Genomic DNA, 23,956 nt, shown 5'->3' with positions numbered 1-23,956 from the left:
TGGGAATTGCTTTCCAAGCATCACTGGATTCACTTAGTAACCTGCCTATCCAGCTTAATCGAAGTGTCTTAACAGTTGTTCTAGCATTTGAAAAGTTTAGACCTCCGACACACGGTCTTTGATACAGTACGGTTCTTTTTTTTTCCTTCCTTTTTGTTTCGCCAAAGACTTGCTCTGGAACACATAGCATTGAGGCTGAGCATACAATTTTAGAACTAATGCTTTTACCAATAAGGTTCGTACCATAAGGGTGAGGTCCCGAGACAGCCTCACATTTAGTTTTGTTTCCATTTTTTGAATTTTGATGAAAAAGTTTTGGTCGTTATCCTTATTACGATTGTACGAAATAAAGATTCCCAGTGTTTTAGTTGGTTCATTAGTTATAATACAGGTAAAGGTATATGTCGGGTATTAATGAGCTGTAGGCTGTAGGTATATGTGGAAGATTATTGAGATGTAGGCTGTGTAGGTATATGTAGGGGATTAATGAGATGTAGGCTGTGTAGGTATATGCAGGCGATTAATGAGACTGTAGGCTGTGTAGGTATATGTGGAAGATTATGGAGATGTAGGCTGTGTAGGTATGTGTGGAAGATGATTGAGATGTGAGCTGTGTAGGCAAATGCGGAAGATTATTGAGATGTAGGATGTGTAGGTATATATGTGGGGGATTAATAAGATGCAGGCTGTGTAGGTATATGTGGGGGATTAATAAGATGCAGGCTGTGTAGGTATATGTGGGGAATTAATGAAATGCAGGTTGTGAGGGGATATTGGGGGATATTAGGGGAATGGTTGAGGAAGAATACTTGATTATATATCCAGGAGGTATTGTTTTAAGAGAGATTAAGAGAGATGTGTATATTGCGGTGGAGTTATTGTTTTAAGAGAGATTAAGAGAGATGTGTATATTGCGGTGGAGTTAACTGACCGCCCAACCATCCGGGTGGTGTCGCACTTATAAAGCGAAAGAACAAAAGGCTTGGCTGTGAGCCAATGAGAAAGCATTGACGTCATAGCCAAACTGGGCAAACGAGTTTCTGACAACGGCTGGATTTGACTATTCAAAAATGGCGGACATAACTTAATTTAAGGCTATAATATGCTAATTTGCCAAATATTCTTTATATGCACGCTTATGTTCTGTAAAGGCTTTGTAATTTATGCTATACGTACAGTTATATATTAAAACACGCGTTCACCTTGTGTATCTTGAGTTACAGTAGCCAGATTAAGCCTTTATTGATGACGTTCGTTTAAGGTTCTCTCTACCACCTAATATTACACGTTGTAGCGAAAGGGTAGTTCAAATTCGTCGACAACGTCTACCGTCTACGAATGCCCACGAGCGAAAACAACTTCCGGTGCCTCCCCGCCTAAAGCATCACAATTTTCAATGTAATTCCAACAGATATCATTGTCTCCGCAACATTTAGATTTGAGGTCAATTAAGTAGCGAAATCCTCGAGAACTGGAAGCTATGGAAAGAGAAATACTGTATCAACTCGCCATGTTCAAGGACGTTATCGATGGTGATGGCCTTTGAAGTGTTTAAATCCCTAAGCTATACTGAAGAAGAAGATGCAAACGATTGCCGCGTGGTAATGGGGAAGGTGAAACGGCGAAGTAACGTAAACATCGGCGAAGTAACGTAAACATCGGCGAAGTAACGTAAACGAAATTGTTTCAGCAGGAGGGAAAAAATTTCCTTGTGAAACGCTCGACAACTTTTAAATTGCTGAATTAAAAAGAACCTTGGCAAAGAGCTGCAATTTATGGTTTTTTACGGTTTTTACACGATACTCTCATCTGCGTTCGACTGGTCTTGGGATAAAGCAAGAGCAAAGCACAAAGCAGCCACTTAGGATGACAGACCCCAGTCGTTAAACAAAGTGTATCGACCTTGCAGCATCCGAGATGCAAATATAGGGATCTTAACAATGACGACGGCGACGCCGAGGACAACGTCTTGTAAAATCTTTTTCTGTGTGGCAACGTTTTTATGTCTGAAAAGGATATAACGTGGCTTTTGAATTCAGTTAGGTCTTAATGACGACCTTCATTAAGTGGCACACAAACGTTTCCCTTGTGTAGTCTCTCGTTGTTTACACAGCTGTCTTCTCGGGCGGTATAAAATGACACCAAACTCTAACGTGTGTTATCGTTTCAACCTTTTTGGACGAAATTCGTTCAGACCATTTATACGATATGGTGTGTCATATTCTCTCGATCTGAAGCACTGCCAAAAATAACGCTGAAGCTCATAACTATTTTCAATTGACTTAATCCTATAATTTGTGTCACAATTGTTTGGACCTATAGTACCATAAGATCCACGAAGATCAGATACATCAGAGGTCAAGAAAAGGACGAAAAAGACCAGAAAATGGTGTCACGTGTACCACGATTTGATGATCTTTTTTAAAGACTCTATTTACTATTTACTTTGAATGAATCATTCTAGTTCAAAGAACGTTCACTTATCACGGAAATCTAATTGGTAAATCACGCATCACGTGCTTGTAACATAGCAAATCACGCACACGTTATGATCTCCTGTCCTGCGTCACGTGGCTAATTTGGTCTCAATCACGCATCACGCTGCTAATTTTGAGGCGATCACGCGTCACGCAAAAACCCTTTGCCACCCTCCCCCAATGATTTCAGATTTAGTTGTTTGGCGCAACGGTCCGTGTAACTGTATATAGGTGCAGAACTTTTTCATTCAGCACAGCCAGTTTGGGGGAAGAAAATTATTAAACGTTAAATCCGTCAGCCCCAAAATGAAACATCGTACGTTACCCAGATTTTTAGTCATATCCTGCACGTAATATTCTGTATTTGTCTTTTTTGCTGTTCATACCTTTGCAGGAACATGATTTGCATTCTATACATAAGCTAGGTCTAAAATAAGTTCATTTTAGCTGTATATCTTGTTCAAACTCCCTTGTGAAGTCTGTGTTATCAGAACAAACCGGTCGGATAAAACAAAGCAAGGTGACAAGATCTGTTGCTATGTGCTTCTCACTAGTACTTACTTAAAAAAAAAAATTAATAATTGTTTTTAAAAAATGTACCAAAGGAGGCATTTGCAACGTTGTATAGAATATAAAAAAAACACTTGTTTGAAAAATCAATTGCTTTAATACGATTCAGTTTAGATATACAGGATTGCAGATTACACTTAGGAGGAACCTTTTTGAATAATTTCTCAACCGTTAAATAAAAATAAGACAATTCTAAAATGTTGTTTGGGTAAATGACTCAGATGCACCTCTGTTTGACCTCGTTTCCATTACAGATACCGATGAGCGATGTTTTCTGCCGCATAGCAGCTTCTTTATGGCCACTTTGAGTTCACGGTTGTACCGCGTCAAAACAATGGGGTTTATGGCTGAATTGGCAAACATCAGGCACAGAAAAAGACGCATGACTGAAGATGGTACTCGTGACTTAAACTTGCTTATCGTTAATACTGTGAAAAAGGGCATCCAGCACAAGATCCAAAAGCCAATCAAGATGGCGACCATTCGTCCCGCCTTCTTCTCTCTCAGTGAGGAAGCTCGCCCTCTGGTCTTGGTGGTAGGCCCTTCAAAGTCTGTGGAAACCTCCAGGGCTGCTATCTGTCTCGCCTGACCTCTAGCGATAAGGTATATGCGATAATACGAAAATGAGATGAGCATTAAAGGGATGAAAAACCAAAAGAGCCACTCAGCGCTCATGTATATGGCTTCATTTATAATGTGTTCGTCGGACGGTTTCGTCGTTGAGCATACGACGCCCTCCGGGCGCCAGATCAGGGGTGGGAACGCCAGACAAAACGCTGTAAGCCAAATTACCAGTACAATGGCAGCCGAGCGATGGGCAGTGACATAACGATTGAAATGAAGGGGGTAACGAATGGAAATATAACGAACCAACGTCATGGCCGTCAGGTTGAACACGGAAGCGGAACCAAAAAGCACACCGCTCAGCAAGATTATGTAGCAAATCGATGGATGAGGCGGTTGGAAGTTAATAACGACTTTTTCCAATGCTTGGTAAACAATATCTGTACATGCTAACATCAGGTCGGCAACTGCTAGACTAGCGACAAACGCATTGCGTAGACTGTGGAGGTTGTGGTTCAAGTATATGACATAAATAAGGAGGCCATTCCCCGCGACAGCGAAAAATACCAAAGAAAACAATAAAATTGCTTCGAGGATTTTTGCAGAGGACATATGAATGTCGTCGATGTGAGTTTCACTCGAGTTTAGCCTTGACACGTTGTTTTGAATCTGAACCAGACTCATAATTCTTTCCGCCGCAGAGGTACGGTCTAGTCTCAAAGCAAATCTTAGTCTCCTTGAAAAATTAAACGCCATCCATTTCCGCACAAGTCAGACAACGGAAACAAGTGACAAGCAATTCAAATCTCAAGTGAGTTTCTAGATTAACCAAGAAGTAATTTATGATGACTTTAGGAAGTAAGTCGACAAAACGAACCGGATTCGCCACAGGAAACATCAAATTAGAATTACCTGCATGAGGTCTTCTTCCTCGGTCTTTTTCTTGTCAATTTGACAGGAAGGCTGTGGTTGGCTCTTTAGAAAAGAGCTTTTAACAGCTTTTGTGATACAGATATTCGCCTTTTAATCTGTACGCCGGATCAAAGGGTGGAATGGCAATAGCGCAGTGTGAAGCTATCATTGACAAGGGAGTCTGCGAGTAACTGAAAAGAAATTCCAAACCCATTTAGAAAGACAGGTGTATTTGATTTTCAAGTTCTAATTTTAACTTGGATCAACATAAAACAAGGAAACCAATTTGACTGGAGAACATGCAATTCATAAAATTCAAAAAAAAAAAAAATAAGGAGAAGTGCAAGAATTATCAGTGGTTTAGGATCGACTTCGCTATACCTGCTTTTTCAGTGTTGGAAAAGTACTCCCAAAAAACTAATTGAATAGCTACTGTTGACGTTTTTCGTACGTTTATAGCAAAGACTCCACTTGTTCGTCATATAACGCCCGTAGAGCCTGTAGAGAGACTCAACATGAATTTACTTTATGACATGATAATATTTACCATTAATAAGCTGTGTCAATATAAAAATAAGAATGTTCCATTCCTTTTGAATACTGTAATTTTAGAACACCTTATTTGATCTGTATGAAGATCAGCCAGGCTTCTGATCTAGTGACAAATATAATTCAACTGTAGTTTATTTGGCAAGAAAATTTTAAAACCCTTCAAAAGATCAGTATGTGTTCTTTTTTACTGCTTGTTTCCCAGGTTTCCCCTACCAGCAAGGGTCCGTTTTGGACGAACATTCGAGGTTGCCTAGTAACCCTGCGCGTTGGTACTGCGTTGAAATCTATTAATGGCGTTTTCTGTCATGATATATATTGTCAGTGATCCACAAGGTACCTATTTTAATTGGGTTTAATTTTGGCAACAGCAAATTACAACAATTGCAAAGCCGCAAGGGTCTTGCATTCAATGCGATCTCGTGAGAGTAACCGAGCTTTGAAAAGGGGCTCATTCTCTTGATTTCAATTGGTAAATCTCTATTCTCTCTATTTTTGTTCACTGTTTTATTTTTCGGTAGCTAAGCTTGCAAACGTTTCGCGTATATTTATGGCGCGCTAGCTCTTTAGCGCAGATTCAGTTATCTTACAATCAATATTAACGTTTCCGAGGACGGGATTTGAAAAAAATAGTTTTTTTGATTACGGCTCGTTAAAGCGGCAGGGTATAAAACTCACAGACGAACGAATAGGAAAACCTAATACTTGATGAACAAGGCAATCAGCATGATAATAGAACTAAATAGGCAAGGGAGTTTACGAAGAGTTTCCGGTCTGTTTTCATCCCGTTTTCCTAGAGTGAGAATTTCCATCTAAATGACACTTGCAAGGGGCTCACTTCTCTTGTCACGCGTAGAGCCCGCGTGATGCAAAAACATATATATATTATGAACTTTTTTCAGGAGAGAACATGTAGAGTTGGCCCCTATTGATAGCATTCCCAGTTTAGAGACACGCAAATCAAATCAAGTCATACTAGCTTTCCTCGTTTAATTAACTTTAAATTTGCTCTATACACAGTTTCATCAAAGAAATTTCTCCCACCAAACATATGGAACACTCGCTAGTTTAATCAAGAAAAGCGATGCTGAAAATAAATGTTGTGGAACAAATAATCATGCATAAGATGACATCGGTTGCCTCACCACTGTTGTTAATGAGCAATTTCAAATCAGTTCCCTGTAAGACCAGTTGTCAAATCGGCTAGTATGATATGCGAAAGCTTAAAATTAATTGTTGTAATATTATTTCAACTTGTTTTGAGAACCATGCCTGGAGGAAAATATAATTAAACATTTGAATACTACCTTCCTAAGTTATTTTTTGCATAAATATTACATCATGAAGCTAATAAAAAATAAACTACACGCTACGCAGTTTCAAAGTATACCTTTAGGCTCCTTTTCGCATTTCTCTTATCTGACCCTAAAAATACATCCCTCTATAAAGGCCCGGCAAGCCGTGCAACTAATTTCAAGAACAGAGCGGCACAAAATGTAAGAACGTCTTGGCACATTAAACGAGGGAACACAACAGCTTATAACCACGTGTTTGCCAGTTCACGCCTTCCTTTACCTCCAGATGTCAGCTGGTGGTTGTGATGATGGCAAAACCAATAGTGATGAAAGCAAAGTGAAGTTTTCAGAAAAACACTAAAGCAGGTTGTTACGGGTAGATGAACGTGGTGACAGTGTTATCTGTTGTCAAATCCGAGCAGCAGAAATAGCAAAATTTTGACCGCCAAATGAGTGATCACTTTTACTTAGGAAATAGAGCCAGTTTATTGACAGAAGCAAAGACACGATTTAATTAGTCTGAAAACCTGTTTATATCAAGTTGCAAACTTGAACTTGAGCACCTGGCCACGCTTTTGTCCTTTATTGACCAACATCAATTTCCTCCTAATGGCATCGATACACTGTCCAGTAAACAAATAGGGAGAATTAAGACAATTACCAAACTAAAACCGATGTTTACCTTGATATACTACTTAATTCTCAAAACTAAATTTGAAAGAAAATCTGGAAAGGAGTAAAAAGAATTGAGATATAGAACTTGGGTTGAAAGCGTAAAAGCTTTACCAGACGTGAAGTTGTGAATAATTAACGAAAGTCTCATAAAGATTATTGAAGAAAAAAAGAATAACAAATAGCTACACGAATATTTAAATTACCGCTTTTATCCGAGTTTGGAGAACGAATAGTTACGATTTTTACAACATGATACTTCGGATTGGTTTGATTTCGGTTTTGTCGGCCTTATTTGGATTTGTAAGCTGTTATGTTGGAAGCCCAATCGACATGTCGTGTGAAAATGGAGTGTGTTTAAGGAAAGATGATCAAGGACCGTGTGTTGTTACCGACGACGAACAACGCCTTTTCAGATGGGATCCAGTCAAGGTAAAATCCGTTAACTAGTGTTGAAGTGTTAGTTGTAGAAAAAAATATAGTTTTTAAGCTGATGTGATTAAACCGTAAACTTGTCCATAAGTCGAGCTAAGAAGGTAGAGCTCGGAAAGCGAAAAATGTCTGCGGCACTCAATTAAAAAATATCTGAATGCGAAGAGCACGAGGTAGAGAAGGCTAGCTCCGGCCGATCCTATTCAACGAAAAGATAATCACTTTTATTAGACAGTCTTAATTACCGCGGCGATTTGATTCGAATCATCGCAACCGCTTTAAAAGTCAGTTAAATTAAAAATATATATATACAGTATACTAGCGAAAGTGAACCATGGACTGGAATACATTGACAGGCGTGAAAAACAGACCTTAGGAAATGTGAAGAAAATAATCACAAACCATAAACAAAACCAATGAAACTGACCAACAGGATGTGAATTATGACCATCAACATATTTACACAGGCAAAAGAACAGGTAACGACTGAACTTTTAAATTACTGCTTCGATTCTGTTTCTTTGCAGTCGGTGCATGACCAAGAATTGTCTAAAACTGGCGTAACTGGGATCTAGCACACTGACTATGCGAACTAGAAATTGTTCTCAACCGAAATTGCACTATTTTATTTTAAAATTAGTATTTTTGCTGTTTCTTTTTGTTTTTTATCGACAGAAAGGTCACGTGAGAGAGTTAGAACTGGAACCTGGTAAAAAATACAAGATGATAACACTGGCGTCTAAACCGCCAATATTTGGTAAGAAATTGTCAATCTGAGAAAGTTGCTATACTTTTTCCTGTCAAAATGAGAAATAACGTGATTAGTCAAACCAAGTAACTAAAATAAATCCAACTGGGAGATGAGGTGGGCAATCTCGCAATTGACAGTTTGTGGTGACTGCCGAATCTGTTAGGTGTGGTCCCCCCCCCCTAACCATAGCATGCACAATCAATATATTTATCCGGTTTTAAGGGAAGATTACGGTTGGGTTTTGAAGAAAAATGGAAACAGTCGTCTCTGTCTTTCTAATTCTATCTCCCCTTTTAACAATGCCGATCGAATCAATCCAGTTTCTATACTATGCCAAATCAATTTCGTTCCGCTATAATACAGACGTTTTTGAAAGCTAGTCGATTATCTGTTTTTGGTTGCCATGGCAACCACAGAAAAGCAGTTGTTTTGGTGGATTTTATTTCGCGAAAATTATCTCAAGGCCCTAAACTCGGTTGAAACGTACTCAGCCTTGTCAACTCGTCATGCCTTGAAATATGAAACTTTCTTTAACTTAACAGGTTATGGTGCATATTTTCCGGCTTAACTGTAACGGTAACTCCCTCTAATGTTTATCTGCAACTAAATGTGCAAAAATTGATGTCTTTCCTCGCCCTCTGATGACTTATACCCATTGAGTGTCTGTGTTTTTCAGAGCTTCCCGATTTTTTGAGCGACGACGAATCTACGCGGATTATCGACCTAGCTGAAATGTTTGGTCTGGAGAACAGCTACATGCACTCAGATGAGTTTCAGGAGCAGCACAAGAAAGACGTGAAAGGTAACCAATCGATCTTCATATGTTCTTAAGCAATTCTAGTACTCCTCATATCGATATTAAAACAGATCACATTGCTTCGGCTCTATGATATTGTTCCGGTTTTTTTATTTTATTTTATTTTTTTTTTGTGAAATAATCCCCTTAAAGACAACATTATTGATGAGTCTTGAAGAGCCAGTAAACCGTCGAAAACAGAGATGACTGACCGTTGCATCTATCATACAGTTTGAAACTTCTGTGTGCTTCTAATATCATATTAGAATAGTCTTCCCCAAAGGGACTTCTAGCTCCAGATCCTAAGCCAAAAGGCCCCGCCCACAGTTCCTCATCGGCCAATGACTTGGTGAAAAATCCCCAGTTGCGACTGACAGTGTTTCGATTTGACCAATGATAAGGTTAATACTGAATTTGTTCTTGTCGTTAGGACATGCAATTGGAGCTGCCGGGATATATCTAAGCTGGGACAAAAATCAAGACAAGGAGATTACAAAAGATGAGGTGTCCAACTTTTTTCTTGTTAATTGTTAGCTTTATGTAATGTTATGAAGTATTCCAGATACTAGTCGGGCATCTCGGCTTTACTGCGCATGTTCCACCGAATTCAGTTGGGGGGGGAAAGGGAATGGCGTTTCTATGACTGTCATCCTTAATGGCAAAGATGAGCCTAAGCTTGATCTACTCTGTCCCATTCAGCATGAAACTTCTTGAGCCTGAATCATACCGAACGTGGGAGCAATTTGGGAAAGGTGAATAGATAAGGGAAAGATATGAAAATCATCTAATCATGGAAATTATCTCACGCTCCTTTTCAGGTTATTCACTTCTCAAAGAAGTATAAATTCCTTTACATGAGTCTACAAGAAGTCGATGAAATGTAAGTGGAAAATTGTTAATGGAAATTAAGCAACTTACTATGACACTTAAACCACTTCCAATCCACGTGTGCCTTGCCGAAATAGGATTTTCTACAATCGATGCGACCACTAGTTTTAGGACGAAACCTAATTGTGCGTCACGTTTGAGATTGCAACTTTATGTTTAATCTGTCAGCATGTATAAACAATTGTATCGTACTCTCTTGATACCTTTTTATTTTTGGGCAACTTGTTTCTCAAAAAAATGACGCGATAAGTTTGCGCAAAACTTTGACTTCCCTCAGGTGTGGTTATAGTGTACTGTGTGCGTTGTAATTGTCATATATGATAAGCTGAAAATTCAAATAACTTCACTGATAGATAAACTCTGCCATTCGTAAAATCTGACCTCAATTACACTTTGCAGGATAAATAAACTGAAGATCAAAGCATTTGATGATGGTATGTTTATAAATATGATTTAAATATTGGCACCTTGAGACAAAGCTTGATTACAAACACTCTGCAAATGAGGCTCTACTGATGAGAGGGCCTCAGAATTTTAAGTTCAAAGTGCTGTATAACGACCAAGAATATTACACCAAAATTGATAAATTGTGCTCATCCCCCTTCACAAAAGAAATTACCTTTCTTCGCCTCATAACGTACTGAGCCAAAGTTCCAAGTTCATCGATATCGACACAATCAGGTCATCTTTGTTGTGTGTTTTAACCCTCTACAGATGATTTCCAGTTATCTTATATTTGCAGGCAAGGTGACCTTCCAGGAGTTTCGTAAACTCCCAACAGCCGCCATGGATGATTACATGAACAAGCTGAAAGAATCCTCACCAATTCACAGAGAAAGGAACAGCAACCAAACCTGGCTACATCAGGGAAAGTTTGCTGATAAAGTCATGCAAACGTTGCGAGCGAGGTAAGCATCACCGTAAATCTTCGACCGGGTTCAAACGAGTTTTACAATGCCACCGGTTTGTTTTTTTCCTTTTTTTTTTTTTTTTTTTGGCCTTAAAATCAAACCGGTCTTAAGTGTCCTCGGCGATTCTCTTTGACTCCAATGCGCGAATCTCATCGATTAAGGGTATTTCTCTCCTTTTCATGTTAGTGCGCACTGCGGATGATGCGTACGAGAAACCTACGCTACTTTTCAGTGATTTTATACAAACATAAGTACCATGATGCTCTCTCTCATGGTATTTAACCGTAGATCGATGGGATACTTTTTGCATTTTGAGTCTGTAAATTCATAGACTAAATTGAAGAACATTATCAGTAGAAAGCCTAAGAATCAAGTTTCTCGCCGGATCATCCTGTAATGTGCAGAAGTGTGCGCAGTTCGAAATGGAGCACCGTCTTTAAACATGCTAATACGTTTTCGAGGGTCGTCGAAAAAGTGTTGAGTGTAGAGGTGGATGTAAGGCCACTTTTTAAGTACCTTAGCAAGATATATTAGCAGTTCCTCTCCAGTATAAAAAGGGTACATGCTCTCTAATTTTTTAAAGCTTCTTCAAAAAATTTGTAAAGAATGATACCTTAGCTTTAATTTAGATCGCTCTAAGGAAATTAAGATTAGAACTCACTAGCATTTAACCTGTTTTCACAGAATAAAGAAATTAACCAAGTTATCTGATCGCATTATTCGTGGCAGCGAACCTCTACAAGTAAGTGATTTTAATCTATTAGTTATTTTTCTTTTTCTCTGCCTCTTAAATTTTAAATCGATCGGTCATTTATTTCAAGCCAAACCAAAGCGAAAACAAAAAAGAATATCTCAGTTCAAACTGAGTTTGATGCTGACATGTCCTATTTCGGGTAATAACAAACCTTCTGATCCGCTAATGAGTTGAAATATGATATTATTTACCCTTAGGTTGTCAAGTACGATCCGACTGGACATTACAATGTGCACCATGACGCACAACCAATCGCCAGCCATTCACACCTAAAATGCTGCCATCAAAACGTCACCAAGTTGCCTGCCTGCAGGTTGTGCAGGTCAGCAGACATTCACATGCATGAGCCACATGCGGTTCTCAGTTCATCATTGCTTCCTGAGAGTTATTGTATTTTAACGTCAAATGCTCAAATTCACTATCGGAGCATTGTTTACGCGAAATTTTTTCAGACCGCGTTGTGTACTCATGGATATTCTTTTCATTTTTGCTACTTTGGGGATTTGTTCCTGACAAAATTTGCAATTTGTATTTTAAAGCGAGGTTTGGTGGTGAATTTGCTACAGACGTCAACATACAAGAGACCTATTAAACCTCCAGTTTGTGTTAGAACGGGCTGCTGTAATTGTAAGTTCATGTCGAATTTTCAATAGTACTTCCAGTCCGAATTGGTCAAAGAAGAACGAAAAGCTCTGGAACACTTGTCTCTTACTCTTTTTACAGGTACATCACCATATTATATTACTTGAATGACGTTGAAGAAGGAGGGGAAACTGCTTTTCCAGTCGCTGACAATGAAACATTCGATCAAAAGGTAGTTAAATCTGTAACACGTTACCTGATCTGACAAGGTTCTAAGATTACTGGAGCTAAAAGCTGAATAGTCAAACACATGATAATCACTTGCAGCCATTCATGATCAACCTTTGGTAGCCATATTGTAAAGAATTAAAACCCGGCTGATGACAAAAGCACACAGTGCGTTACAGCTACCAGATCATGTACACAAGGCACCTGATGTATACTTTGAAATTGTCTGTTGTCCATTGACTGTCACAACCTCCCGCACAAATGAACGAAAAACAGCAATACTCTATCTTCTCTTTTATAGTTATACATCAATTACAATATTTCTTTATCATTTCTCTTTCAAAGTTGTATATAAAAACCATGAACGAAGACAAATTCAACCTAATGGAATTCTGTCATGATGGCAAACTAGTCGTCACACCCAAGCGAGGCAAGGCGATCATGTGGTACAATCACTTTGTAGACGAAGAGACGGGCTGGCTGGGGGAGAGGGACGACTACACTCTGCACGGGGGGTGTGGGGTGAAGAGAGGTTTCAAATGGATTGCCAATAATTGGATTACAGCCCCGGATGCATCTCTTGCGCATATCAGAAGTAATTTTGAAATCAAAGAAGAAGAAGGCGTAGTTTCATAAAAAATTAGCTGACATAAATAGATGAATAAAATAAGGGTTTAAGCTATGAAGCTAGCAGAACTCATTTCTGATCATTGCTAGCGTTATTTGACTACCAGACGAAGTCATTTGTAGTTAGCTCATGTAACTTTATAGCGTACTGACCAATAGATCAATTTAATACATTTTTATATTTTTCTAATATTTTTAAATTCAAAAAATAATTGTTGATGAAATGCGAAATGTCACAATCGTTGTGATCTGCATTAATCTTTTTTCACGTTTTTGAACAGAATTGTGTGTGTTGACCATAACCAAGTTCTGAAACAAGGAATAGCTTGCAATAAAGTAATGACAGTTTAGAAATATACATATTTAAATTAGATAAACTTGTTTCTTTAAGCATGTGTACTTCTGTTTGCTTGTGTATTTCTTCCTCTTATTGATTCTCCGCTGACAGTAATGAGAGATACATTTTCACCAAAAGCGATTACAGAACTATGCAATAACCCTAACAAAGCTAAAAGGAGAATTATCAGAAACCATCGAAAATCTCGAAAACGCTCTTTAATTCAACTGGTCTTACGAGATTTTGATTTTTCAAGCCTTTGATTGGTACAGCTAGCTTGTGGACCCAACCTTTCCTCTGATTGGTTATCGCAACAATAAAGTCAGACTGGGTATAGCGGGCATGAATTCTACACTGAATGCGGCTTTATTTAAAAAGTCAGAAGACCATCCAGACGAAAGTAAAAACTACAACTCTCTTGTAACTGGTGCTGCCCATATGATCAAAAGATAGAAGCCCGGGAATCAAAGGACACTAGGTGTTCTGGTAAACAATTTGAAAGGCATAAATAATTAATAAAACTAAAGCAACCTTCCAGCTACATGTGCGACTCCCATCGAACAACACGGATCGATTAAACTTTTGAGAGGACTTTGAAGTGGTCTTAGTTTACAAATATGATCAGAGTAATATTACCATTGCGATTTTCTGTGGAGGAAAGAAAGTTGCTGTTTTTCTTCGCTATTATTACGATCACTTTGTCGCAGCCTGCGCGAGGCAACGCACCGAAAAGACTCGACAAATCTTGTGAAAATGGTGTTTGTTTCAGAGAAGAAGATCAAGGACCATGTACTCCAAATGACGATGAGCCGAGGCTCTATAGGTGGGAACCTATTAAGGTACATTTTCTGAGAGAATTTATAAGTGATTTTCTTTGGTTAAAACGACAAAAGTGTCAGGATTGAAGAAAGTAACTGGCATAGTAAGCTGATATATTTTAGTTTCTAGAGATCGCACTCTAAACTGTAAAGCTTACACTTGAGTTATTTTAGCGTTTTTTCCTCCCTAAGAGCTTCATTTCATTATTTACATCTTATATCTTCAGTCTTAAACCAACTTACTCTTGAAGCTTGCTGTCATGCAACATTAAACAGCGACACCATTTTGACTTACCAAACGGAATCGAAATCAAAATGTAAAGCACGTGGTTACCTGTTGAAATAACAAAAGAAACTTTCAACAAATGATAAGTGAAACCCGCAACTTACGCAATATCAAAGGCTGTACTCCACTGATGGTTGAGTCTGGTTAATTACTTGCAAAAACATATATTACTGACTTTGGATTGGTTTGGATTCAGCTATAGCAAGCTTACTTAATTTCCTGTGAGAGTTTTTTTTGTTATACATGCTTGCAGTAACGATGTAATCCCAAACACAATGCAGTCCTGATTCTTTGAAAAATTTAGACAACCAAAGAAAGTTATGTTTCCATAGCATCAACAAAACAGGTTAGAGAAGTAACCAGCTCGTTCCCAGGTCATTCGTCTTAGTCTTTTTCTGATACAAAAAAAGGCCCTAAGAACGAGATTAGCGTCGTACTTTTATAAAGTCACTAATGAAAAGTTCTGCTTTGCATCTCAGTCTATAATAAATTATTTTAAACACCCTGGAAAGTGTCCTTCATGTGTCAGCACGTGGGTTTTGGTTTATATTTTTCCGGCACCGATGTAGAAAGGTCACGTGAGAGAGCTTGAGCTCGAGCCAGGAAGAATTTTCAGGATGATAACACTCGCCTCGAAGCCTCCGTTATTTGGTAAGTCAGGCATATAACAGCTTGTTTACTTGGAGAAAAAGTCAAGTTGTTTCTCTGTTGGTATTATGCGAAAGAATTTAGTTCTGTTGAATTATTTCATGATGAAGGAAAGGCTGGCGGTTTTTTTTTCCTCGAGGATTCCACGCGCTATAATTTGGACCCAGTGTATATGAAGCTGGTAGGCAGGTAAAGTCTGCGCACGAACTAAGTGGCCCATTAGGCCGCAGCTTATCTCGGTTTCTACTGCCCCTTGGAAAGAATGCATATCCATCACAAGGTTACCCCCGGGAATTAAATTCACCATTACCATTTATGAACCTGGGTGGAGAGACACTGCGAGAGTTAAGTGTCTTGTTCAAGAACACAACCGACAATATCCCCAGCCAGGACTCGAACCCGGACCGCTCGATCCGGAGTCGAGCGCATTAACCATGGGGTCAACGCGCCTCGATCACACAATATGGAACTGGAAAGACTATAAAGAGATGTCTCTCTGAGTTGATTTCTAATCTTTTCAATGCGATATACATATATTAATAACACTACTTTTAACAAACAGAAAAATAAAATCTTGATTTGAGGTAGGAATTAAATCGAGATGATTTCATCATTCGATGGACATCAAAATGACGACCGAAAGTATATAAAAAAATTTGTGTTCCTAAGTAATTCACCGCCAAAAGGTGTTGGAAGACGTCCTTGTGAGGGTTGATATGAAGAATATCTAACCTGGGAACACCCCAAAATGTGTTCAGGCAATGCGAAGCAAACCTTTCTTAATTTTTACTTTTATAAAGAACTGGGTTGGTCGGGCGCTGGGAAATTAAAGATTTCATGGGAATTGCCAAATCACTTTCATTTTCAATCAACTTTCAAGATTTTTCGCGAGCAAGAGCCTACTTGGGGATGGCCGAAGTTACTGGCCACATATAAAAAATGAATAATTTTCTTTATCTGTAGAAATACCAGATTTTCTGGACGAAAGTGAAAGCAATCACATCATTAGTTTGGCCGAAAAGGTTGGTCTGCGAGGGAGTGATCTCCACCTTGATGAAGAACTCGAGAAAAGCAAAGAAGTGGTTCGAGGTAATCTAAATTATGTATCTATTATCAAGTCTCAAAGTGCTTAAAAGACACTGAATTCAGTGGATGTTTTCTCCATAAAAGTCAATCACAAAGATCCTTAAATATCTGTGCGAAGAGCTGAATCTGTTCAATTCGTACGTTACAGTTCCCGTCTACAGAACTTAAGGAGGATGAGCTTATTATTTTCGTGTAGTCAGGTAGTTAGAACTCAAAATGTACAAGAAACGATTGTGACAACCTAGCTCCCTGGGGATTCAATATATAAAATACAGGGCAGTCCTTGAAGAAGGCATTTTAAAATTTCACGTTTATTTTGAACACGATATCCTTTTTAGGAAATGCAAGTGGTTCTGCTGGGAATTTCTTTAATTGGGACAGAAATGAAGATGGAGTCATTTCAAGAGACGAGGTGAATCCACAGAAGATTCTTTCTTGATTGATTTTGTTTCCATTTTAAATCTTACCAGTTTCTATTTTCATGAACCCTTCTTTTTTTCTCGTTTAGATCATTAACTTTGCGGAAGATTTTAAATATCTTTACCTCAGTCCAGAGGAAGTGGATAATATGTAAGTATGGTCAGGACTTGTGTCAGCTCCATAAGCTTCTTGCTTCAGTTAAGTTAAGCTCTGAGCTACTCAGCTCCATTCTTTCTTTTATCTTTTAGGATAAGCAAGCTGAACATTGAGGAATTTGATGATGGTAAGGCTCTGACTCGCACCTAGTCGCTATGTGAAAGAAGATTGGATAGGAGAGGGTGCTCAGGGAGTCATTGGAAGGATTTCATTGCGTCCCTTCCTAGGGTGCTCCTCGACCTGTCCTCTCTCGTATCCAGTCTTCCCTCACCCCAGGGCAAGGTTCTAAAAATACGGCTTTTCCGTGATTCTCGTGTATATGACTTGTGCGATAGGCTTTCGACCTTGTTTCAAACACTTTTCTGTAAACTTGTCTCCGACAGAGCAAGTAACCCAAAAAGAGTTTGCCACACTGCCGACAGCTGCCATGGACGAATACATGAACGATATTAAAGAAAAGCACCCAGCACACCGCGAGCGGTTTAGTAACCAGGCCTGGCTACTTCAAGGAAAGCGGGCTGATCACGTGCTACAAAGATTGCGAAAGAGGTAAAGTAGGCAGGAAGTGCTACGCTAATGGCATAATACAAAACGTTAACCAAGTTTGGAAAATAATCAATGAAGGGAAGGCTTAAAATAAGTCACTTTTTAGTTCAGTTGCAAAGATTAACGCGTATTGAATGTTCTAACACTCAACAGGCTTGCTAAACTTTTGAGGCTTTCAGATCGAACCATAAGAGGAGGCGAACCTCTACAGGTATGTAGTCAAACCCACCCTGTAAAGACTCGCTTGTTCGCTGGCCGTAAGGTGGGTGGTATTTTCGATCCTTCTACGAATCAACTGTTGAAAATTTCAATCTGGCGTGCTATAATACGAGGAAACCTGAGTATAGACCTTACATTCTTACTAAGAAAAAGCTAATCCGAGACCTCTTGTTCCACCCTAGATAGGCCAGAGCTTTTCTATGTTTGTAACTGTAATTAATTTGAAGGATTTGTAAAACCTGGTCGTTTGACGATTTTTTAAATTATACTGATTCACATACTGTTGAAATAAACGTATAGAAAATAAACGAAAGCTACAGTACAGCCCAAAAATAACGCACGCGCAAGAACTCCTGAAGCGTCACTTGTCCGCGAAATTCCTCGACTCTCGGTGTTTCCGGTACTTTTAGGGCGCGTCCTATCAACAAAAAAAGTATATACCTGATTATTCTATGTTTTTAAAAATGCAACATGTACTTTTATTCATTAGGTGGTCAAGTATGATGTAGATGGTCATTATAATGCTCACTATGATAGTCAGAATGTGGCCAATCAATCACACGTTAAATGCTGCCACTTGGAGCTGGCTTTGCTGCCGAACTGTAGAGTCTGCAGGTAACATTGACAACTTTATCTGTAGTCCCTGTCAAGAAAGAAATTCTTTACTTCGGGTCATAGGACACTTTTTTTTTTATAAAACAAGTTTTTTCAGCTGAGGCGTAAAAGGTGAAGACATGACCCCATCTCTTCCCACAACTTTTGAGAGGGCTTGTCCATTCGTTACAAATCAAGGGAAAAGTATTGGGAACTAACTAAAAATGTTGAAAACTCTTAGAGATGAATCAGGTGTCTAAAACTGCAGTACGACTAGCAAATGTTTACCTTCCTAGAAATGGACCTTAAATTGACAAAAGATGTTCGCCATCAATCTCTAACACTATGTGTCGATACCTGAGACAAATGAATTTTATTTTCTATTACAGGTACGCTACAGTGTTGTACTATCTAAATGATGTGAAGTACGGAGGAGAAACTGCGTTTCCTGTTGTCGACGAGAACACTTTTGATAAACAGGTTGGCTTACAATCTCAGTGCAATCCCGATTTTTCGAACCTCCCGTCGATAATGCATTCGAACCAAACGTCGCACGGTTTCTCTCCCCTCAGTACAACATCGAATTTCAACCCATATTTCATGAACTACCCGATTATTCAAAACAATTTTCGTTCCCCTTGGAGGTTCGACAAAGCGGGAAACATGCATAGTATATTGAGTTAAAGGCGCCTTTTACTTCTCGAGGTATAGTTATGAAATAAGTTATCCCAAACTAACGCCTTATCCTAATTTGCACTGCACCGTCTTCTTTTCCCAGACATGGATCAATACCATGCAACACGATAAGTTTAACTTAATGCAGTACTGTCACGATGGTAACCTAGTGGTATCACCAAAACGAGGCAAGGCGGTCATGTGGTACAATCACTTCGTAGATGAAGAAACAGGTTGGTTGGGAGAGATGGATGAATATTCCCTGCACGGCGGCTGTGGTCTGTGGTCTGGAGTCAAGTGGATTGCCAACAACTGGATTACATCCACTGACGCACCGTGGGCTCATTTTAAAAGCGATCACGATACCGAAGACAGATAAGCGGCTGATATCAACAAAATAGATCCTTATTAGAATGTTCAGAGCCTTTCTATTTTTCAACGTACTCGATGGAAAAAGCGAGGGCGAAAGCACAAAGGGGTGGGGGCGGGATAGGCAAGACGTATTACAAACGAGGTCACAAATGTCTTTGCGTCGGACTCGATCGCAATAAATTGTTATTAAATGGCTCGTTATTGACAACAAAGTACATCGGCTCCGTTTAGTCAGGAAGTCACGTGTGTCCACGGACGATTTTTCATAATCCTTCATAGAATCAACGGAACGTCAATTGCTTGGAACTCTTTGGACTGTTGCATATGCTAACTTTCCTTATTCTTCTGAATGGCGTTAGAGTGCTATCCTTCTTCAAATGTTTACCCGTAGAATTTCTATAAGCTTGTTTCTCTCTCACTTTGTAATAAAATAAAGTGAAAACAAAACAAGGTAGTTTGGGACTGGAGTTTATTTCGATTTATTGGCTTGTAAAATCATATTTTCCCAGCACAATAAGATCACTGTTTTTCTTTTCATGTCATGAAGAACGTTTGAAATTTACAACAAGAATCAGCAGTCACTTCTTTCTACCTGTCTGTCTTCCCCTGAACTCAAACATAGCTCAACTGTTAAATCTTGGCACAAACTCATGTGCACCACAATTTTTTTATTTGACAATATTTGCCAACGCCGATTTAATTCCTGGGAACTGAAACTTGTAACCCAGTTCTAATGTCCGTTTAGGGATAACTTTCTGTCCTTCCAAAAGCAGTTTCCCGCGTTCTTGACTAAATATAAAATTGACAACAAATGCGGGTGTTGGAAGAATAGCAGGTCTCCACAGTGCGCCTGCGTATTCCTTTGTAAAGCGCTCGTTCGTCACAATTTCCGGTGCTACTCCGTTCAAAACACCAGTCACGTGATCGTTTTCGAGGGCGTGAACAATCATTCCAGTCATGTCATCGATGTGGATCCAAGGAAAATACTGTTTGCCGCTTCCTATTATGCCTAGGAAAAAAAACCCGATAATTTACTTATTGACTGAGTGGAAGAGCCGGAGGGGAAACTATTTGGCTAGAGATCAGGACGTACGGACCGAAAGCAGCGAGATCCGTGCGTCCAGACCGAGAGGCTAGTTCACTTGACTTTCGACCATTTGTCAGTTCGAGTTTCCATTGCTAGCAGTATGGTCGTATAGCCGTTTGCCTTAACCGAACTCTCACTTTCTGAAATTTCTACTTCGAGTTAAGCATTCGATTTTTATTAAGATCAGTTTTCTGTTTTCTAAGTTCTGTACCTTTCGGCGGGTCAGTGTTTTTTTGTTTCCTTTTTAACTTGAAGTTGATAGTGTTATCCCTGCATTACAAATGATAGCTGATCCTTACCCTATCCTAAAGAGGCTAACTGGAGTATCATTGAGGCTTAAATTTTATACCTCAGTCGAATTTTTTACCCGAACTTGAACACATGAAAAGGACAATTCCAACTTTTAGTTTGAATAACGGTCTATAATGGTAAACGAGTTGCTTCTTGTATGTAATCGGCTTGCAATTCAATCAGTTGCGATAGCCTGGACATTTGAGCAAAGTTGAAAATAAAAGATCAATGCCGTCATTAGAGGAGGAGCGACAACAAATTACAGGTACTTACCACCAAGACCGAGCCAGAAAGGCCAAATTGACTGCTGTATGATGCCTCCAGTGCGGCCCATTACCACCCCGATCCTTAGCTTGACCAATCTTGTCTTGCAGCCCTCGGGAAGTTCAGCACTGTTTTCCCAATCATTACACAGACGTGTCAGTTCGTTGGCAGAACTTGGAGGTGAATCCTCTGTATACTCTATTGTGTCACTTGGTGGATAGTAACCTAAAGAAGAAATTTATAATGTATGAAGAGATGCAGCGAAAAAGCTAGCTCCTTCGAGGCCGGCTAGTTGTCCTGTCACACAACATTCATCAATCAATTTTGCGTGACACCATGCCACGCCCTTCAGTAGCTGGGATTCAATCTCAGAGGATTGACCCAGCCTGTGGATTTTGCCTACTTTTACAGAGACGATGGTACTGAATAGGAGATACTGTATGAGAGCACAGCAGCCTGTTCCAAGGGTTGGTTAGTTCATCGTGTTACGAGTATTGTTGTGGAGCAGGGTTGTTTCCAGACAGAACTCAGGATCGCTGGTAACAGCAGCAGGTAACTTCGCGAATTTACAGCACTAAGCTTCTTCAAATTTGAATCAATCTCTCTTATACCAGAAACTCTCACTCTAATATACATGAGGCTTAAAGTTCTAGAAACTTCTATTAGGAGTTAAATTAAGTAGTTTGACACAGTTTCCAATCAGAGTAATTACGTAAGGATTAGAATGTTCTGGAATGTTCTTATACAAATTGGTCACGGCTGAATGACTTCCAGTTCTAGATTGTTCTAGAACTTGACTTAGACAATTTTTCGTAACGCATCGCAAGGTTACTCCTAGCATAAAATTCGTCAGTACCCATTTATACACCTTAGTAGAAAGAGGCACTGTGAGAGTAAAGTACCTTGTGCAAGAACACAACACAATGTCCTCGGCCAGGGCTCGAACTGGACCACTACACTGTAGATCTGAAGGCACTAACCATGATGCCACTGCACCTCTGGAACAAGGTGCAGTACAAGGTGGATTCCATTTTTAGTTTTCTAGGACTATTCTGACTAATATTCCTTATATAACATCACTTCCAAGAGGCTTACCAACAGCAGAGGAGGAAACAAACACTTTTGGAGGATTTGTGGCATCTGCAATTTTTCTTGCCAAGGTACTGGTGGTTTCCAAGCGACTGCTTCTTAATTCCTTTATGAACTCTTCATTCCACCTTTTCAGAATACAAACAGTGACAAAGGATCAAAATATATTAATTGTCAAAAAGGATCAAGCACACATTATGTAAAACAACTGTCGTTATGGTTCTTTTAAGGCTGTAAGCAATTTATTCCAAACACTTACAGTACACTGTAGGCCTAGCATCTAATTTTGAGTGTGACAAAATAATCATATATGAAATTTTTGTGTCATTAACCAATAAGAAAAAGTGTCACAGTTTGCTCCTGCTTTATAAGGAGAGCAAAACTTATATAGTAAATTTTTATTCCATATTTATTGCATCACAGTAATTGTTACCTTTTTAGTGGATTTAAAATATTTTCTCCAGCAAGATTGACAACAGCTTCGCACTCTGGCAAAGGAGCCTTTGAAATCTCATTCTGTTTGGAGAGGAATTAGATTAGGTTAATAAATGCAACATTCATTGTAATTTTATTGCTGTTACACGTGCCTGTAAACTTTTACATAACTAATGAATAATTTGTTGCTTCTAGTCAATTTATAGCCTGCGAACGCAGGCGTATTTCTGGCTGTGGCTTTTCCCTGCCCAAAATAACATCTGTGAACCCTGGCAACTCACTTATATTATTACACCTCCCAATCTGAGCTGGTGATTCATTTTTTCCCCTCTAATCAATCATCTCTTCTACAATGCTAACTATAAATGCTATTAGAAATAACTACATTTAAACACAGGCTATACTGACTAGTTAATATTTATATATCTTTAAATTAATTAAACACTGACCCAGGTTATTCTTCCAGGGGCTTGAGTCCTTGATATGATGGTAACCTCGTGACCTTTGCGTTTTAAGGTGTCCACCAAGGCTTTGCCAATGAATCCCGTTCCTCCTCCTGAAAATACAAGGACCTTAATTATACAGACCACTCACTGGACTCTTAGTATTACGAACTCTCATACGGTTGACTGCACAAACATGTTACCTTGTAATCAGGGAAATGTTTCTGTGACCAGTCGCTTTGAAAAGTAGTTATCATACTACTCAATAAAGACATATATAAGAAAGTGAAAAAAAAAAACTTGGCCTGATTGCAGATTACAAACATGTGTAAATGATGTTAACATGAAAAAAATAGCCAGAACTGGTTGGATTAGATAGCCCAGAGGTGGGGATTCCCATATAAACAGGATGGGGGTGCTCATAGTACCTTCAAGAGTTTAAAACACGGTTTTGGTTCCTCTTAGGGTGTTCAGCCTCAAAAGGTCTACAGCGGGAGCTTTGCAATACCATTTAGGGTATTGATTCAGAAAAACAAATATGACAGGAGATGTATTGTTTTAGAATTGGCACCTCTTTGGGGCTGACCTCTTAGAATATTACATGTGACAAAATTGTTATGCATTTCCACCCTCTAATTACAGGTTACGAGCACGTGTACTCCCATTGTTTAATTTTTTTAATTGTTGCATGCACTGTTGGGCAGAACGATAATTTCGTGGAAAAGCACGAGGCGCAACCCTAACGGGGTGTGCTGAGGGGCCAAGGGGGGCTCCATTTCACAATGACAAAGGTTCACAAAAGTATGCAACATCCCTAACTTGTATTATAGCCCTTTTATATCTAGGTCGAAACTGATAAAGAAGAAACTGTAACTTAACACCTTCTAGTAAATTGAAGGGTGGTTCTTAAAGGCAATGCAACTCTTGGAAGTATTAAAGCTTGAAGCTACCATGTTACGTAACTGCCAGAACCCACCTACAAGAACTCTCATGTTTTATTTCCTCGAGAAGACTGCTTCAAAGGGTCGTCTTTACAATATCCTGGGTCAGGCTCCGGGCAGTGGAAATAAAAAAGTTATTGACGGACACTCCACGCTCGATTTCCACACATTTCTCCCTACAGGTACAGCTTCGTCTGTTATCCTCTCTTGACCGAGAAAACCTGGGGAAGAGAACCACCAT

The 23,956-nt window shown here is 39.2% G+C and overlaps 4 protein-coding genes across 4 annotated transcripts; 2 read left to right on the top strand and 2 right to left on the bottom strand.

Moving 5' to 3' along the window:
- Nucleotides 1-3,134: 3,134 nt before the first annotated feature.
- Nucleotides 3,135-4,370, bottom strand: LOC110041875 (histamine H2 receptor-like). The gene has a single exon (XM_020747204.2). It carries the CDS (start codon nt 4,365-4,367, stop codon nt 3,240-3,242), a length of 1,128 nt encoding a protein of 375 aa, XP_020602863.2. The 5' UTR covers nt 4,368-4,370; the 3' UTR covers nt 3,135-3,239.
- A 2,800-nt stretch (nt 4,371-7,170) lies between these two features.
- LOC110041874 (transmembrane prolyl 4-hydroxylase-like) lies at nt 7,171-13,398 on the top strand. The gene is made up of 11 exons (XM_020747203.2): nt 7,171-7,471; nt 8,147-8,228; nt 8,899-9,024; nt 9,449-9,522; nt 9,837-9,898; nt 10,306-10,340; nt 10,649-10,814; nt 11,502-11,559; nt 11,769-11,893; nt 12,295-12,385; nt 12,727-13,398. The coding sequence occupies exons 1-11, from the start codon at nt 7,292-7,294 to the stop codon at nt 13,015-13,017; spliced, it is 1,290 nt and encodes a 429-aa protein (XP_020602862.2). The 5' UTR covers nt 7,171-7,291; the 3' UTR covers nt 13,018-13,398.
- Nucleotides 13,399-13,476: 78 nt separating this feature from the next.
- On the top strand, nt 13,477-19,619 carry LOC110041880 (transmembrane prolyl 4-hydroxylase-like). Its single transcript, XM_089298302.1, has 11 exons — nt 13,477-14,184; nt 15,019-15,100; nt 16,061-16,186; nt 16,522-16,595; nt 16,692-16,753; nt 16,852-16,886; nt 17,143-17,308; nt 17,459-17,516; nt 18,015-18,139; nt 18,508-18,598; nt 18,897-19,619. Exons 1-11 carry the CDS (start codon nt 13,963-13,965, stop codon nt 19,170-19,172), a joined length of 1,317 nt encoding a protein of 438 aa, XP_089154428.1. The 5' UTR covers nt 13,477-13,962; the 3' UTR covers nt 19,173-19,619.
- Nucleotide 19,620: 1 nt separating this feature from the next.
- On the bottom strand, nt 19,621-23,949 carry LOC110041836 (epimerase family protein SDR39U1-like). Its single transcript, XM_020747160.2, has 6 exons — nt 23,751-23,949; nt 22,781-22,887; nt 22,330-22,412; nt 21,903-22,024; nt 20,817-21,032; nt 19,621-20,174 (listed from the first exon to the last, which is right to left on the bottom strand). Exons 1-6 carry the CDS (start codon nt 23,764-23,766, stop codon nt 19,834-19,836), a joined length of 885 nt encoding a protein of 294 aa, XP_020602819.2. The 5' UTR covers nt 23,767-23,949; the 3' UTR covers nt 19,621-19,833.
- Nucleotides 23,950-23,956: the final 7 nt, after the last annotated feature.

The sequence above is a fragment of the Orbicella faveolata genome, unplaced genomic scaffold (genome assembly GCF_042242905.1).
Source record: "Orbicella faveolata isolate gen_17 unplaced genomic scaffold, um_ofav_v1 contig_3, whole genome shotgun sequence".
NCBI classification, from domain to species: domain Eukaryota; kingdom Metazoa; phylum Cnidaria; class Anthozoa; order Scleractinia; family Merulinidae; genus Orbicella; species Orbicella faveolata.
The sequence above is the reverse complement of the archived record's forward strand: the minus strand, read 5'-3'. Positions and strand labels throughout refer to the sequence as shown.

What these genes read in the sequence shown, in the direction of transcription:
- LOC110041875 (XM_020747204.2), bottom strand. Translation starts at nt 4,367, where the DNA reads ATGGCGTTTAATTTTTCAAGGAGACTAAGATTTGCTTTGAGACTAGAC.
- LOC110041874 (XM_020747203.2), top strand. Translation starts at nt 7,292, where the DNA reads ATGATACTTCGGATTGGTTTGATTTCGGTTTTGTCGGCCTTATTTGGA. An exon ending in AGGAGATTACAAAAGATGAG is followed by an intron (nt 9,523 to 9,836) that starts GTGTCCAACTTT and finishes GCTCCTTTTCAG; the next exon opens with GTTATTCACTTCTCAAAGAA. An exon ending in CCTGCCTGCAGGTTGTGCAG is followed by an intron (nt 11,894 to 12,294) that starts GTCAGCAGACAT and finishes CTCTTTTTACAG; the next exon opens with GTACATCACCATATTATATT.
- LOC110041880 (XM_089298302.1), top strand. Translation starts at nt 13,963, where the DNA reads ATGATCAGAGTAATATTACCATTGCGATTTTCTGTGGAGGAAAGAAAG. An exon ending in CTACAAAGATTGCGAAAGAG is followed by an intron (nt 17,309 to 17,458) that starts GTAAAGTAGGCA and finishes AACACTCAACAG; the next exon opens with GCTTGCTAAACTTTTGAGGC. An exon ending in AGAACACTTTTGATAAACAG is followed by an intron (nt 18,599 to 18,896) that starts GTTGGCTTACAA and finishes TTCTTTTCCCAG; the next exon opens with ACATGGATCAATACCATGCA.
- LOC110041836 (XM_020747160.2), bottom strand. An exon ending in CCCCTGGAAGAATAACCTGG is followed by an intron (nt 22,413 to 22,780) that starts GTCAGTGTTTAA and finishes CTCTCCAAACAG; the next exon opens with AATGAGATTTCAAAGGCTCC. An exon ending in TGTTTCCTCCTCTGCTGTTG is followed by an intron (nt 21,033 to 21,902) that starts GTAAGCCTCTTG and finishes TTTCTTCTTTAG; the next exon opens with GTTACTATCCACCAAGTGAC.